Genomic DNA, 15,456 nt, shown 5'->3' on the forward strand with positions numbered 1-15,456 from the left:
AAAATAGTCCATTTTTCTACAAAGTCCTTGGTCAATTTAGTGTGTTTAAATATTTTTCAGACCTGTTATATGGGAACTACCAACAAGACAACACAAACTGTAACAAATTATCACTTTTCAATGAAATGGTTTAATATTGGGTTGCACAAGTTCAATTATAGCAGAAAATAACTTCTTCATCTAACTCAACCCCTTATGCCTTCAGTTTAGTCATTCAGTCGCGTCCGACTCTTTTGTGACCCCATGAACCGCAGCACGCCAGGCCTCCCTCTCCATCACCAATGGCCGGAATCTACCCAAACCCATATCCATTGAGTCGGTGATGCCATCCAACCATCTCATCCTCTGTCATCCCCTTCTCCTCCTGCCCTTAATCTTTCCCAGCATCAGGGTCTTTTCCAATGAGTCAGCTCTTCGCATCAGGTGGTCAAAGTACTGGAGCTTCAGTTTCAACATCAGTCCTTCCAAAGAACACCCAGGACTGATCTCCTTTAGGATGGACTGGTTTGATCTCCTTGCAGTCCAAGTGACTCTCAAGAGTCTTCTCCAACACCACAGTTCAAAAGCATCCATTCTTTGGTGCTCAGCTTTCTTTATAGTCCAACTCTCACATCCATACATGACCACTGGAAAAACCATAGCCTTGACTAGACAGACCTTTGACAAAGTAATGTTGACAAAGTAATGTCTCTGCCATATAATATACAAAATCTATATTGGATTAATTAAAACAATTTTTCCACGTAACCAGGAAATAGAATGTGCAAACCCTAACTAGAATTGCTGGATTTTATTATATTTGGGACAGTTTAAAAGATAGGACACTGCTTGTATTTCTGAAAAAAGTGTACATGTATCCACTTTTGGATTTTGGATTAATAAATTGCAATTAATGTGGCTTTATGGTGCTAATGGATTTTCTCATCAATGGAAGCTGAAATTTATTTTGTTGAAATAACCACTGAAGTCAGCAAGAGTGACCTTACCCAAATGGTTCCTGTTTAAAAGTGGCATTTTAAAATACTTTCAAAAAATTGCATGTACAGATCAGTGGACTTCCAGGACAAACTAAAGTAAAAGAATAAACAGATAAACAAAATTAAATAGATGTGTCGAATTTTCATCTCAAAAACACATAAAGCTTACAATTGAATATCAAAGAAACATAGTCCTTATTAGGCACAGATTATTCCCATCAGCTCTAAAATACCATAACCACCACAAATAGAAAAGAACATAAGAAAAACTTGTTTTAACTTTTTCTTTCATTAAGTAAAAATTAACTAGCCATGACAAAATAATTAACACACATTTGCAGTTTATTTGAATATAATATAGCTTTAAGAGTTACTTATAAAAAAAAAAAGGAAATTTTTAATTTTTGTTGCTGCTGCTGCTGCTAAGTCGCTTCAGTCCTGTCCAACTCTGTGCGACCCCAGAGATGGCAGCCCACCAGGCTCCCCCGTCCCTGGGATTCTCCAGGCAAGAATACTGGAGTGGGTTGCCATTTCCTTCTCCACTGCGTGAAAGTGAAAAGTGAAAGTGAAGTCTCTCAGTCGCGTCCAACTCAGTTTTTTTGAAGCTAAATTTTTTGATATATTAATCAATGATATGAACACTAAGGTAAAGTAAACTGTTTTTAGAAGTAGAAGAGAGAAGTAAAACTAATATAATATATTGTTTGGTCTGTTGTTTAAATTTACCAGTGATAAGTGGATATAGTGAGTGATCAACATAGTTTCTGTGAAAGACGTATATGCAATACCTGAAATAATCAGGGAATTGGTAGAATGTGTATAAGAGATGGAAATAAATTAAGTTTATTAATGTAAAGGGTTTATGTGACTAAAAGTGGCAACACATTTCTGCCTTTGGCAAATAAACACGATGTAAAATAAACAGATGCTTGGTGACTTCGTTGTGGAGTGAAGCTCCATGGTGAGAAGAGTTCTGTTCTTCTTTCTAGGATGGGCTCCTTCTTCGCTCCCAGCCTCCCAGGCATCAATATCCTTCGGCTCCATACATCCATGTACTTCCAGTGCTGGGCTGTGATGTGCTGCAATGTTCCCGAGGCCAGGGTCTTCAAGGCTTCCAGATCGAATAACTTCTACCTGGGAATGCTCTTGCTCATCCTCTTCCTGTCCACCATGCCCGTCCTGTACATGATCGTGTCCCTCCCACCATCTTTTGATTGTGGCCCCTTCAGGTTCTTACCTTTGCGACTCCTTTTGGGCATAGTTTTCTTTCAGAGGTGGAGATAAAAAATGGTCACTCATTGTATAAGCAATAATTTTTCCCCCCAAAAAACATTTTGGTCTATAGGAATGATATCTTTGGGGTATTCAGACTCAGTATAGGGCATGGAAATTCTTAAGCAAGATCCATCGATTTTCACTGGCAGTCATAAAAGGGAAACTAATTTAACTGCTTCAGGCTCTGCCCACATGAAATATGTACAATGAATCTGAGCTATTTGCATGTAAGGAGATAGCAAAGAGAAAGGTTTGATTACACTAGTCTAGATGTGAACATTTTCTTGGTGCTAGGTCATCTCATTCAGACATTGGAAAGCTACCATTACTTCTAACATGAACCACTTAATTGAAAAAAATAAAAATAGGAAGGAAGGGAGGAAGGAAGGAAGGGTCAGAGGGATGGAGGGATGAAGGATGAAGGGGCAAGAGAGAGAGAGAGGGAGGAAATGAAGGGAGGAAATGCAGGGAGGGAAGGAAAGAGGAAGGTGGGAGGGAGGAGAAAGAAAGAAAGATTACTCCACCAGATACTTAGGAAGTGGGATCCTTATTAGATAATAATGTATATAAAGATAGTCACATCATTTATAATCCAAATTCTACATGCTAGTAAAAAATTTAAGGATGCTCCTCATGTATATGCTCCTCAAATAACAAGGATAAATCACTCAAGTCAGTAATAAAGAGTCAAGAAGGCTCTTTAACTTAGAAATATACTTCTCTACAGTTCTCTATGACAGAGTTCTGTCTGTGACACTTACCTAAGAAAGCAAAGGCTCCAGGTCTGGAGGATTGATTTCATTCTACCACCAGTGCCCCCATGAATCTCAGCATGTTGAGTCACTGATCAGCATGCATCTGAGTTATTTCTACTTTTCAGTGAGGAAATAAGAAGGTGAAAAGTCATGTGAATGACAAACATGATGCAATAATGGGCATACGTAATTTCTCCTTCATGCCGTCAGAACTAAATTGTTAAAGTCAAATTTCCTTGCTCACAGACTTAAGTATAAAGGAGATATTTTCATTTTAATAATAGTCTGTTATTACTGCTTTACTGGAAAAGAAAGAAAGAAAACATTAAGCCTATTGATTAAGCCAAACTGCTGGAGTCCTGTCATACATTCAGAAAGCTGAAGTTGTCAAGTCCTGGTTCCTTGCCCCACCCAGGTGAGCTGAAATAAATAATGCAAACAGTGACATCTGGAGGCTAAATGTGAAACTTCAGTTTTGAAAGCAATTGCTCAGGATAGAAAGCCATCTAAAAACTTTAGTTAATTGGAAATTACCCACACAAGTAAATATCCGGGATAAGTTTTAACTTTTTAATTGGAAGCGGATCCTTCTCAGGATCCACTTCAAGAGAAGTCTTCAAGAGAAACCCTACAAGGCCAACATGGAGCTGGGCAGTGATAAGAAATGTCCATTGACAAAAATATCATTGAGCTGGTTACTGCACAGTTTTAGCTTTTGAAGCCTAATTCTTCTTCCTCTCTTTAAATCACACTGAGTTACTATTATTTTAATTAATAAAAATTATTCTGTATCTAAGAAATAGTATCTGATTTTGACCAACTCTTTCCAAATTGGCAAACTTTGGCAAATTGACAAACTTTGGCAAATTAACAATATGTGTGTGTGTGTGTATGTGTATGTGTGTGTGTGTGTGTGTATGTGTGTGTATGTGTATATGTGTGTGTGTGTATATATACATATGGTCATATATATATGACTATTTTGAGATCAAGAAGGAAATGTAAATATTTTTAGTGGAGCACTGGGAAAGGGGTATATCTGTACTATTTAGTCTACTTTTCCTGGAGCAAAAGAATGTATACTTGGTTTATTCATTGGATTTTAAAGTTTAAAGCATTTTCCTACCTTGGTAGTGAGGTGAGAAAGCACGTAATAGTAGGAACCTCATGACTTGCCATCCTAAGGGATCCTGAGTTCGAGGTGGTCTGCCCAGCCTGCCTAGAGAGGGGTTTGACCCTACTTGGCACCTGGGTGGGCAGCAAATTGATAAACATGCATTTGAAGTAAATTAATGGGGACACAGTCATGGCCAATCTTTCCCAAGTGCAGGTACATTTTCAGGTAAGATGACTACAATACCTTAGAAGACCAATTCTGCAAAGCAATTTGATGAGATATTCTGCTTGTTCTGGTATCACAACAACTGGTCAGGGAGGGTGAATTTTCCAGAAAATTATTCCAATAGGCCATGAAGTGAATTTACCTTAACAGTTTGACAATTAAAAAATGATTTCTTTGGTGTCCAGATGAAGAAAATTTTTCTAATTGCTCGACCACATTTCCTGATACTTGATGCTTCTCCCCACAGTGCCCTCACTAATAATTCTGAACAATTTCTAGTTCTCTAGTTTCTCACACCTAGGGAAGGAAATGGCAATCAACTTCAGTATCCTTGCCAGGAAAATCCCATGGACAGAGGAGCCTGGGGGGCTACGGTCCATGGGTTCGCAAAGAGTCAAGCATGACTGAAGCGACTGAACGTGCACACACACAGGTTCTCACACACCTCCTTGCTACGTTATGGTAATGATAACTTTATGTATTTTCATCTAGCTGCAAAGAAAACATGTGTTTATCTTAGAAAACCTGAAAATTATAGAAATATTTTCAAATGAAAATACACATAGCCATAACCCCAAAGACCCAAAATAACAACTCTCAGCATTTTGGCATTTTGTGTTATGGTGTTCTTTTTTATGCAGACTTCAAACTGAGATCATATAATATGTATAGGTTTATATTATATATCATGACACTGTTATTACATTACTCATTTGATGTATCAGTTTTTCTTAATAGTGTAGCTGACTTCTACAGCTTGAAAGTGAAAGTTGCTCAGTCATGTCCAACTCTTTGTGACCCCATGGACTGTACAGTCCATGGAATTCTCTAGGCCAGAATACTGGAGTGGGTAGCCTTTCCCTTCTCCAGGGGATCTTCCCAACCCAGGAATCGAATCCCAGTCTCCTGAGACCAGCTGAACCACAAAGGAAGCCCTACAGCTTGGGGACAGAATATTTTCATTTCAAAAGTCCAAACACAGTAGAGTGTGGGCCTGTAATTTGAATTAATGAATGAAGAATGTTTATTGTGCACCTAGCACTAGAGGAGATGTAGGGGTATGTTGGGCATCAATTATGGTCAGGTGGGCCTTTCCATCTGGCTGAAAAGACAGACACAGACTATTTTAATCTGGGGTGGATGGAGCTATGCCCAAGAGAGCTGTAAATTTAAGTTCAGTAGCATTTCACTTAGCTGTATACTCACAACAGATTGGAAGAGACTTCTGGGAGTATGATAAAGTGGCATATTTTGGTTAACCTGTCAGAAAAAGGGACTGCAGGGATCTGTAGATGCTTCTAAAGTTTGTGTATAATAAAAGATCTGGACTCCTGCTAAGAGACCTAACCTGGAAAAGGCACCCAAGAATCCTCAAAGATGCTAATAGCTTCACATTTCTTATACACTAGATGCAGAGAAGACTTTTGGGGTAAGAATGATTTTGTAAAATTCCAGTTTCCCCAGTCTGATATTCATTAGCCACAGCCTGAGAGGCTGGAGAAGGGTTGGGGGTGAGTTCTATCTTCTCTTGTCCTCCCTGCCTGTCTTCTCACTCTGGCTATATTCCATATGTCATGGTAAAGCATGGTCAGCTAGAATGGATGAGGAAGGATACATTTTGGTGGGATAGGTTGATATAATCTTAAATTGTCAATAAGCTTCATTCCCTCTTATGTATCATAGGTTTTGCTAATTAGTGTGTAGATCTATAATTTGTGAAGCAAAATTTATATCTCTGTAGTCTAGTGACTCCTAACAAGATAGTTGAAGTCACTTTCAGTCTACTAAAAGATACAATTAGTTAGATCAGGAGAGAAAAAATCTGATCTGGAACTTGTGGGTCATGTTTATTTAAAGGTTAAGAATGTATAAAGATCAAAAGACAAAAGTAAAGTGAAAATATTCTACTCAGTGTTATATCAACCTTTATTCTCATGATACATACAATTTGCTGGTAAAAAATTCAATATCTTTTCTGAAAATGACACATTTTATAGCAAAATCTATATGCATATTCAGAAAAAAATAATTTTGCATGATGGATATTACTTTATATATTCATATTTTATATATTTATTCACAAAGTAACCCAAACCTTAGAAATATAACTTTAAAAAGTCTTCTCCTGAGGGAAAGGGATAAATTGGGAGATTGAGATTGACATATACACACTGCTATCTATAAAATAGATAACTAATAAAGACCTACTGTATAGCACAGGGAAATCTGCTCAATGACCTCCAGGGGAAAAGAATCTAAAAAGGAATGGATGTATGTATATGTGTAAATGATTTACTTTGAGGTACACCTGAAACTAACACAACATTGTAAATCAACTATGTTCCAATAAAAATTTAAAACAAAAACAAAAAAAACCTCCTGATTCTATTATTAATTTCCTAACTGCTTGGTCTCTGTGTTTGCATTGGTATAACATTTCTCATATCTTATCCATATGTTGACAGTATGAGTTTGAAGTATCAGAAGCTGTAGCTAAACAGCAGATTTCTAACCTGAAAGAGTACTTAGGCAGTGTTTGAGAAGGATTTCTCGTTTTCTTGATGTAACCATGGTTTTTACATCTGTTTAAAATAAACGTCTCTCTTTTTTTTCAGTGGCAAAAATAGGATGTTTGAAGTCATTGGAGAAACGCTGGAGCATGATTTCCCAAGCTGGATGGCAAAGATCTTGAGACAGCTTTCTAATCCTGGACTGGTTATTGCTGTTGTTCTGGTCATGGCGTATGTGCTTTCCCTCCTCATAGAAAGAGCCTTTGTGATGTTCTTCCTGCTCCTTTTAAATTTCAGTGTTTTCAACTCTCTCTTTCTCCCCAGGGGTTGTGCTGTAACCTAACCAAATTCAGCACTGATTACACGGTGGTGAGAAGCTAAAATTCATGAGCCATATTCTCATCCTATTGCATGTAATTCATAGCCATCTGCATCTATATTTGCCAGCCTAGGATTATAAGATTTGTTCCCAAGTAACCAAAATAATTATCAGTAAACAGCTAAAGCAAGGGAAACATAAATGCTAAATCTAATCAGCACATCAGGCTTCCCTCCCGCCCCTGCCCCCACCTCTTTTTCCATAAAGCAGATGGCTGTAAACACATAGAAATGATGAGCCTCTAAGTTAATATTCCCCTTGAGGGCCCTATGGGCTGTGTTTCAGGGCTGAAGGCTTAAAGGGTCTTAAAAATTACCCTGTCCTTGTTCCTAGAAGGCCATCAATAACTGTGTCTGCCCATAATAGAATCAGAGGACCAGAAGGCTCTTGGAAAGGTCATTTAGTCTTTCCTTTCAAAGTCAGAGGTGATGCCCAAAGGGCAACTTGAGAGGGTGCTTTTGTTCCCATATGACTTTCTTTGGTTTCTGACTCTTGGCCACCACAGATAAACTTACATTCTAAGCAAAGAAAATATGCTTCCTGTGGAAGAGCTGCAAAAAGTGCCCCAGCCCTTCCTTTCAAACCCCAAGTCCTTCATAAATGAAAAGTCTGGAACTGCTACTGCTCTCAGTCAGTGAAACCACTCTTGTGGACTCTCTTGACACTCTGATTTGTTTAAATAAAGGTAAGACTAGGGGAGAACTCCCAGTAGTTTAAGTAAATGAACTGGGTCTGGGCCAAGTTGTTGTGATCGTCTCTGCAATGGTTGTGGTCACAAGCCACATCTGTGATGGCAGGTGTCATCTTCAAGTTTATAAATTGAGAAATGGACTTAGAGGCAGGAACTGGTTTTTCCCTAGGTGAGAATACAGCAAAATGATAGGAAGCCTTTGACAGTAAATCCAGCACTCACCTGTTACACCACGGTGCTGTTTTTGAGGGAGAGCTAATAGCTTGTAGGGATAATTAAACAGTAAAACAGATTATTTTATATTACAGAACCTTGATCATGGGGTGGTGTTAGGAATCTGATAGTGAATCTCTGGTGCAGATGTGTTAGAACATAACCTGCTTGGAGGCAGCTAATAGCTTGTAGGGATAATTAAACAGTAAAACAGATTATTTTATATTACAGAACCTTGATCATGGGGTGGTGTTAGGAATCTGATAGTGAATCTCTGGTGCAGATGTGTTAGAACATAACCTGCTTGGAGGCAGCATAGCCCTGGAAGTGATTTTCCTTCTCCAAGTTTTTATGATGCAGCAGCTACGGAGACCATATTAAGTATCATGTGGCTTTAGTAGTATAAAGGAAGTCTTGTTTTAAAACACACACACAAAACTTAATGTCAGATTTTATGACTATATTCTTAACTTAGTGAGAGACAGATTTATTTCTAAACAAAGGAGCAACATTGTTCTAATGCCGCTAATTAAAGATTTAATAAGCTGCCTTGGGGGTATAGGAGAGGAATGAACACTGCCCTTGTTCCAGGCACGATTCATTTATTAACTCATTTAATTTCCACAATAACCTTAGGAAGTTGGCCACATTAATCATATTATTAAAAGCACATGGAAGATGTGTCCCAAATCAAATGGCTAATAAGTATATTCAAGCCCATGTCTTCTTATTCCCCACCTCCCCACCCTCTACTTATTTAGCACCAAACACTTGGTTCAGGCTGAATGATTATGCTCATAAGAGTTGGAAGCCACTTGTCTGAGATGTTCTACACCCATGGTCAGCACAGTTTTCCTTAAAGGCCCAAGATATTAATAGTAGATACTTAAGGCTTTGTGATCCAAGAGGCAAAGTTGAGGATATGATTTAAATACTTCTAGAACTATTTTAAAAATATAAAAACCAATCTTAGTTCATGGGTCATACATAATAGGCTGGGAGTCAGATTTGCCCTGGAGGCCATAGTTTGACAACCCCTGATATAGGCTGGAGAAGGAACTGGCAACCCACTCCATTGTTCTTGCCTGGAGAATCCTAGAGATGGGGGAGCCTGGTGGGCTGCCGTCTATGGGGTCGCACAGAGTCGGACACTACTGAAGCGACTTAGCAGCACCAGCAGCAGCAGATGGAACCTGGCAGGATGTAAGATCAAATAGATGTCCCACAAGGTTGATTTTAGTTATGACATTCTGATTTTAAACCTGAATTTCAGTTTATTGTTGATTTGATATTTCAGATACTGAGATCTCATCTTCAACACTTAATGGTGTCCATATAATTGGTTTGGCTTTTTATTACCTTTAATTAGAGAATGTTTACAAGCATTTTGAATTTCCCCAGTGAATCACATTCAATCAGCTTGGATGGTTTTGGGGTAACTGAGTTTAAGCTAATTCTGCAGGCAGTTTCATTCCTTTGGAGACTAAAAAAAGATCTATGAGTATTCCTCACTGAAGGTGTATCTCAAGACAGAAAAAGTAATGAATGAATAGAGAATTATAGTCTGCAAATGATTTGTGAGGTCTTTGAGTTATTCCTCCAAATCCAGACACTTTTCTAAGAAAATTCTTGTAATACACACACACATATATCAAGCACCTACTTCATGCCAGATATTACACCAGATGTTTTCAGGTATATAATGTCATTCAAACTCCTAACACTTGTGTAAGAAATAAACCCAGCAGAAACGATATTAATAATTGTGATGCTAGCAGCAGATGGCTCATAAAGGTTATGATCTGACATGTTGGAGTAGAGGCAATGTGTCCAGTATCCAGTTATTTGCAATAAAGGGCAATGCCAGTTACCTTTTTTTTAAACTGCATTTTTCCCTTTGTTTATTTTGCTTTAAGTGAAGATGAATGTGTTTATTTTTGCAAAAATGTTTGGCTGGAATTTGCTCTTTTGAGAAAATGTAAATGTCACTTATATGCCAAGACTATTCTTTTCTGAGACATTTTCTTTTGAAGGAGAGAGAAAGGCAAACAACACATCCTATGGATAAAAAGGCCATGTTAATTAACTATGACTGAGGATTATAGTCTTAGTTGTAAAAGCCCAAGGAGGGAATTTAAAGTGGAGAGTCAGTCTCCTTTTTATTCTACACATTCCCTAAGCTTCAAGAGATTTCCTCTTCCCTTGGATGCCATTGGTATCGATTTAAAATGCTATTTTCAATTATAACATAAAATGATATTGCTACATTTCCAAGGAACAGCTAAAATTAGGCAGTAAGGTATATCAGACAGAATGCCCTAGGCTGTGAAGGAGGAGCCTTAGGTGCCACTTCCCAGATCCACCGTAGTCACTGTGTAGTTCTGAACATGCTTCTTCACCTCTCTGTACTTCAGTCTTTTATCTACATAACAGAAGTTCAGAGTAGAAAATATCCTAAAGTCGCTCCAGGGCCAATATTCTATGATTTAATTAATGTAAATTTAAGCAGAATCTTGAGGAACTGAAAAATACCATACATTTTATTTTTTTGAATTTAGTTTGACCATCTATTATCTCAATGCTACTGCAAAGGGCCAGAAGGCAGCAAATTTGGATCTAAAAAAGAAGATGAAACAGGTAGGATACAATATATTTCAGAGAAATATTTGTCTTCATTCATGTCAAGTTGTAGAAAACACCAGGAAATCTCATGTTCTTCCTTTTTTACTATTTTTTATTGCTAGCAAGCTTTGGAGAACAAAATGCGAAACAAGAAAATGGCAGCTGCACGAGCAGGTTTGAGCTCTGTCATGTTTGCGTTCTTTTTCCCTATGAACAGTATGCTCTTCCTTTTTTTTCCCCCTCTCAAAATGGGGCATTTGGTGCAGAGAGGCATTATTGCCATAGCAAGTCATCTTATACTCGTTACAGTCCACCTTTTCAGCCCTTTCAGGCTTCATATCCTGAGAGTTCAGTTATTTTCCAGTGGGAGAAAGAAAAGACAAAGAAAAATTCAGGAACATAAAAGTAGCATTAGTGATAGGAAAGGGCTTTTACTAATTGACGGAAGATTAAGAAAACATCCATATAGTTATGCAAATAGCAGAGACAGATATACAATCTCTCCTGCCCATTTTGACCATTTTTATACATAGATGGACACATTGGGAAGATACTAAGAGAATCCTCTTATTGATTTTCCAGAGCGTTCTCGAATTCATTAACCTCTTTAATTTTTAACTTCCTGTGTAGCTCAGTTGGTAAAGACTCTGCTTGCAATGCTGGAGACCTGGGTTTGATTCCTGGGTCAGGGAGATACTCTGGAGCAAGAAATGGCAACCCATTCTTGTCTGGAGAATTCCATGGACAGAGGACCCTGGTAGGCCACAGTCCATGGGGTCACAAAGAGTCAGACATGACTTAGTGCTATCTTTCTTAATTTTTAAACTATTTGCCAAAATTACTGATATGTTTTGCCTTATACATGGAAAAGTGATGAATTTTTTGAAAATCTTTTCTAACTCTTCCCTCATTTCTAATTCTAAAACTCTTTATATTAGTAGGACTCCTCATTCCCCCATAATTAATAATGTTAATAATAAAAAACCTTAATCCAAATTAGCTTAAGTAGAAAAGAAAAGTATTAGCTCACACAAATGAACAGGAGTGTGGTATGTAATACTTCCAGTCACATTTTACCCCAAGTTTAGAAGCAATCAGGACTGAGCCCCATTTCTCTGTGGGTCTTTCAATACTACATTCCTATTATGTTGGCCAACCTTTATGGCGGCATAAATGGATGTAGCAACTTCCAATGCCATATCCATGGATTATATTTGTCTTATGTTTTGTGTGCTTTTTTTTTTTTTTTGCATTCTGCTACTTGTTTCTTAACTGCATTAATTTTTTTTTTAGCTCTGTTGAGATATAATTGACAGAATGTTCTGACTTCTAAGATCTGAATTCTAGCTAAGGCATATTGTTTTTTTTTATCCTTTTAAATAGTGATATGATGTTATTGCATGCTGTTTTTCTGATATTTTTCCATAATTTGTTTAAAAATGTGTATAACCTTTGTGAAGACAGAGACTATATAATTTATAGTTGTTTCCTCAGGACTTAATATAGGACTTTATATATCAGTCACTCAATAAATACCTACTAAATATCTACTGGACAATGAGGAATTCTTTTACTGGGAAAAATTTGAAAGGAATACATTTCTATATTAATTACATAAGCAGTAATGAATGAATAAATGTTACCAAAAGAGAACTTTTATTCTCTTGTCTTTAGAATTTGTGCAGATTTTGTAAAATAAGAAATATAGAGATATTTGGCAAAAAATATTATGGCAACATGGAGCACATTTGGAAGATACAGATTTTTAAGCCATCTCATTCAGAACCATTATGCACACTGAAATGAGTTTTTCCTTATCTCTTCTTCTTTCTCTGTTTCTTCCTCTCTCTTATTTATTTATTTAATTTGAATAGCTGCAGCTGCTGGTGGCCAGTAATTTTCATGGATATTCTGGAGGCCCAGAAGTATTCCTCATCACGCATTTCTAAGTCAGTGACTTTCGTGAAGGCCCAGAGGACAAAGCATGAAGAGTTGATTCTACCCTGTTCTAAACCTGATGGATTTTCAAGGTCTCGATGATCAATCAAGGCATCACTTGCCCTAACTAAAAATCAAGGATCTCTACCTTATTCCAAATTAAGGATTTGTTCCCCCACCACCACTTTCTCCCCTGAACCACTCCCCTGACATTTTCTTTAATGAATTGAGTTTAAAAGTGTGGTGATCCTGCAGTATGGATCACTAGCTTACTTGCTAGGTTAATTTAAAAACCTTTTGCTCATATGGACTTTCATTTTATACATTTCTTCTGCCTTAGTTTTCTTAGTCTGGAAATGGGGGTATTTCACCCTTTTTTTTCCTTCTGAATTCAGAAATATCTTGATAAAGTATTCATTGTAATCATTCATTAACTCACTTTTTTGAAATTATCTTGTTTTCCTTTTTCATTCTGTCTCCCCATCCATGGTTCATCCACAAATGCATACCCAAAACCTTTTTGTTTATGCTGAATTCAGTATGAGAAGGAATGGGTTTTTTAGAAGAAAAATCCCAAGTGAATTAGGGGCCTTATCAACACTGGGTTGAAGGTCTTGACACCGTGAGGAAGTATACGAGTCTTACTTTACTTTAAATACTGGAGAAGGAAATGGCAACCCACTCCAGTGTTCCTGCCTGGAGAATCCCAGGGACAGTAGAGCCTGGTGGGCTGCCGTCTATGGGGTCGCACAGAGTTGGACACGACTGAAGTGACTTAGCAGTAGCAGCAGCTTACTTTAAATATAACTTTGTGAGTTAAAAGAAAAATGATACCATTAAGTGAGTACTATTCCATCACAGTCTGATCACGACCTCCAATAATCATATCTCCTGAGTTTGGAGCCTAAAATTCTATACCTTTTCTTTGCTTTTTTGTTAAGGTTAGGAAAATACATACTATTATAGGGGGGTGATTTATACCTATGTTTAAACATTATTATCTTGTTAAAATTGAAATTGACTTTGACTAGTAACAATCAATGCACTCAGCCAACTTTGTTTCATGACTTCAGTTATATCTCTTAACTCAGTGTCTCTACCACCACCCCTACCCCATCCCCAGCTAAGCCAATTTGCCTGCCATTCCCTACAATTGATTTACTAATTTTGTATTACTCTCTCTTTGAGTTTTTCTTTCTGGCCATAGAGTGAGCACTCTGTTCTTCTGCCAATCCATGTGCTCATCACTTCCATCAAACCAAATTCAAGATTACTTCCTCTGGTCAAATTTGCCTAACTAGCCTCCATTACCAATCATATAACTCTCTTTATAGGCTCCCTTTGGACTCACCTGTCTTTAACTTAGAGTTTGTTATTCTACTGATTTTTCTGTAATTTGTAATTTAAAAAAAATTATATGCATGAATCATCTTTCCTATCCAGATTGTACACTCCCTATGAGCAGGGATCATATCTTCTAATTTTTGTATGCCTGTTATAGTGCTGTGCACAGGTAGGCACTGAATAAATGCTTGTTAATTAAATTGAATCAATTTAACTTACAGCAATAACACTGTGAAAAGAACCTTCTGTTATCTGTATGAAAAACTTTACTATGCTGTACAAAATGGAATTCTGTTGATGGGCTGAATTTATTATCTCAGATTATAATGCAGATGAGTAAATAAAGCTAGTGCTTATTTCTACTTGGATTACTTTTGTACTGTGTAGTAATAAGATTAGATAATTGATTTACACATGTTGCCAAGTTTACAATATGGATGAAACTCCCTTGTCTTGATCTGCTTCACAAGGAAGATGATATGAGATGACAAATTGTCCCCAAAGGGCTTCACCTTCTAATTTTGTTAGTCACTCAGTCATGTCCAACTGTAGCCTACAAGGCTTCTCGGTCCATAGGATTTTTCAGGCAGTACTGGAGTGGGTTGCCACTTCCTTCTCCGGGGGATCTTCCCAACCCAAGAATCGAACCCAGGTATCCCACATTGTAGGCAGATGCTTTACCGTCTGAGCAACAAGGGAAACCCTTCTCAAGGCAATGTATTTTCCAAACACGTGCTCGTGGTGTAAGAAGCATTAGGACACCACATGCTAACTTTCAATCTTTCTATAAATTAAAAACTAAGTTAGGTTTTTATAGCACCTAAGTATCTGCTGCTGCTGCTGCTAAGTCGCTTCAGTCGTGTCCGACTCTGTGCGACCCCATAGACGGCAGCCCACCAGGCTCCCCGTCCCTGGGATTCTCCAGGCAAGAACACTGGAGTGGGTTGCCATTGCTTTCTCCAATGCATGAAAGTGAAAAGTGAAAGTGAAGTCGCTCAGTCATGTCCGACTCTTTGCGACCCCATCGACTGCAGCCTACCAGGCTCCTCTATCCATGGGATTTTCTAGGTGAGTACTGGAGTGGGTTGCCATCGCCTTCTCCGACCTAAGTATCTACCTGATTTAAATTAAACATTTTTTAGAAATTTTAGTTCTTTCAGTTTCCAGAGAGCTACTGAAAATATTCAATATTCCCATCCTATGACATGGACAAGCATCTAAAAGAGGGAATGCCACTTCCGAACCTGTTTTTACAACCAGTAAGAGAAGGAAACAGCATTATAGGACCGTGACAGGAGTTCTTAAGCTCCTATATAAAATTTGTTTTTCTCAAAGTTCTCTTGTCATGGATTGCCTTGGATGCTACAGCTGCCTTTATCAGAATGGGTCCTGGTGACTTAGTAATTATGA

At 37.8% G+C, this 15,456-nt stretch overlaps 1 protein-coding gene across 1 annotated transcript in view; it reads left to right on the forward strand.

The window, feature by feature from the left end:
• Positions 1 to 14,414, forward strand: part of TMC1 (transmembrane channel like 1) — a 114,687-nt gene extending 100,273 nt beyond the window's left edge. Inside the window, exons 17-21 of the mRNA XM_061427074.1 lie at positions 1,967 to 2,206; positions 6,965 to 7,090; positions 10,701 to 10,779; positions 10,887 to 10,938; positions 12,639 to 14,414. Of these exons, the coding sequence (XP_061283058.1) occupies positions 1,967 to 2,206; positions 6,965 to 7,090; positions 10,701 to 10,779; positions 10,887 to 10,938; positions 12,639 to 12,661 (520 nt within the window). The 3' untranslated portion in view covers positions 12,662 to 14,414. The remainder of the gene's footprint in view (positions 1 to 1,966; positions 2,207 to 6,964; positions 7,091 to 10,700; positions 10,780 to 10,886; positions 10,939 to 12,638) is intronic.
• The last annotated feature ends 1,042 nt before the right edge of the window (positions 14,415 to 15,456 follow it).

The sequence above is a fragment of the Bos javanicus genome, chromosome 8 (assembly GCF_032452875.1).
Source record: "Bos javanicus breed banteng chromosome 8, ARS-OSU_banteng_1.0, whole genome shotgun sequence".
NCBI lineage: Eukaryota > Metazoa > Chordata > Mammalia > Artiodactyla > Bovidae > Bos > Bos javanicus.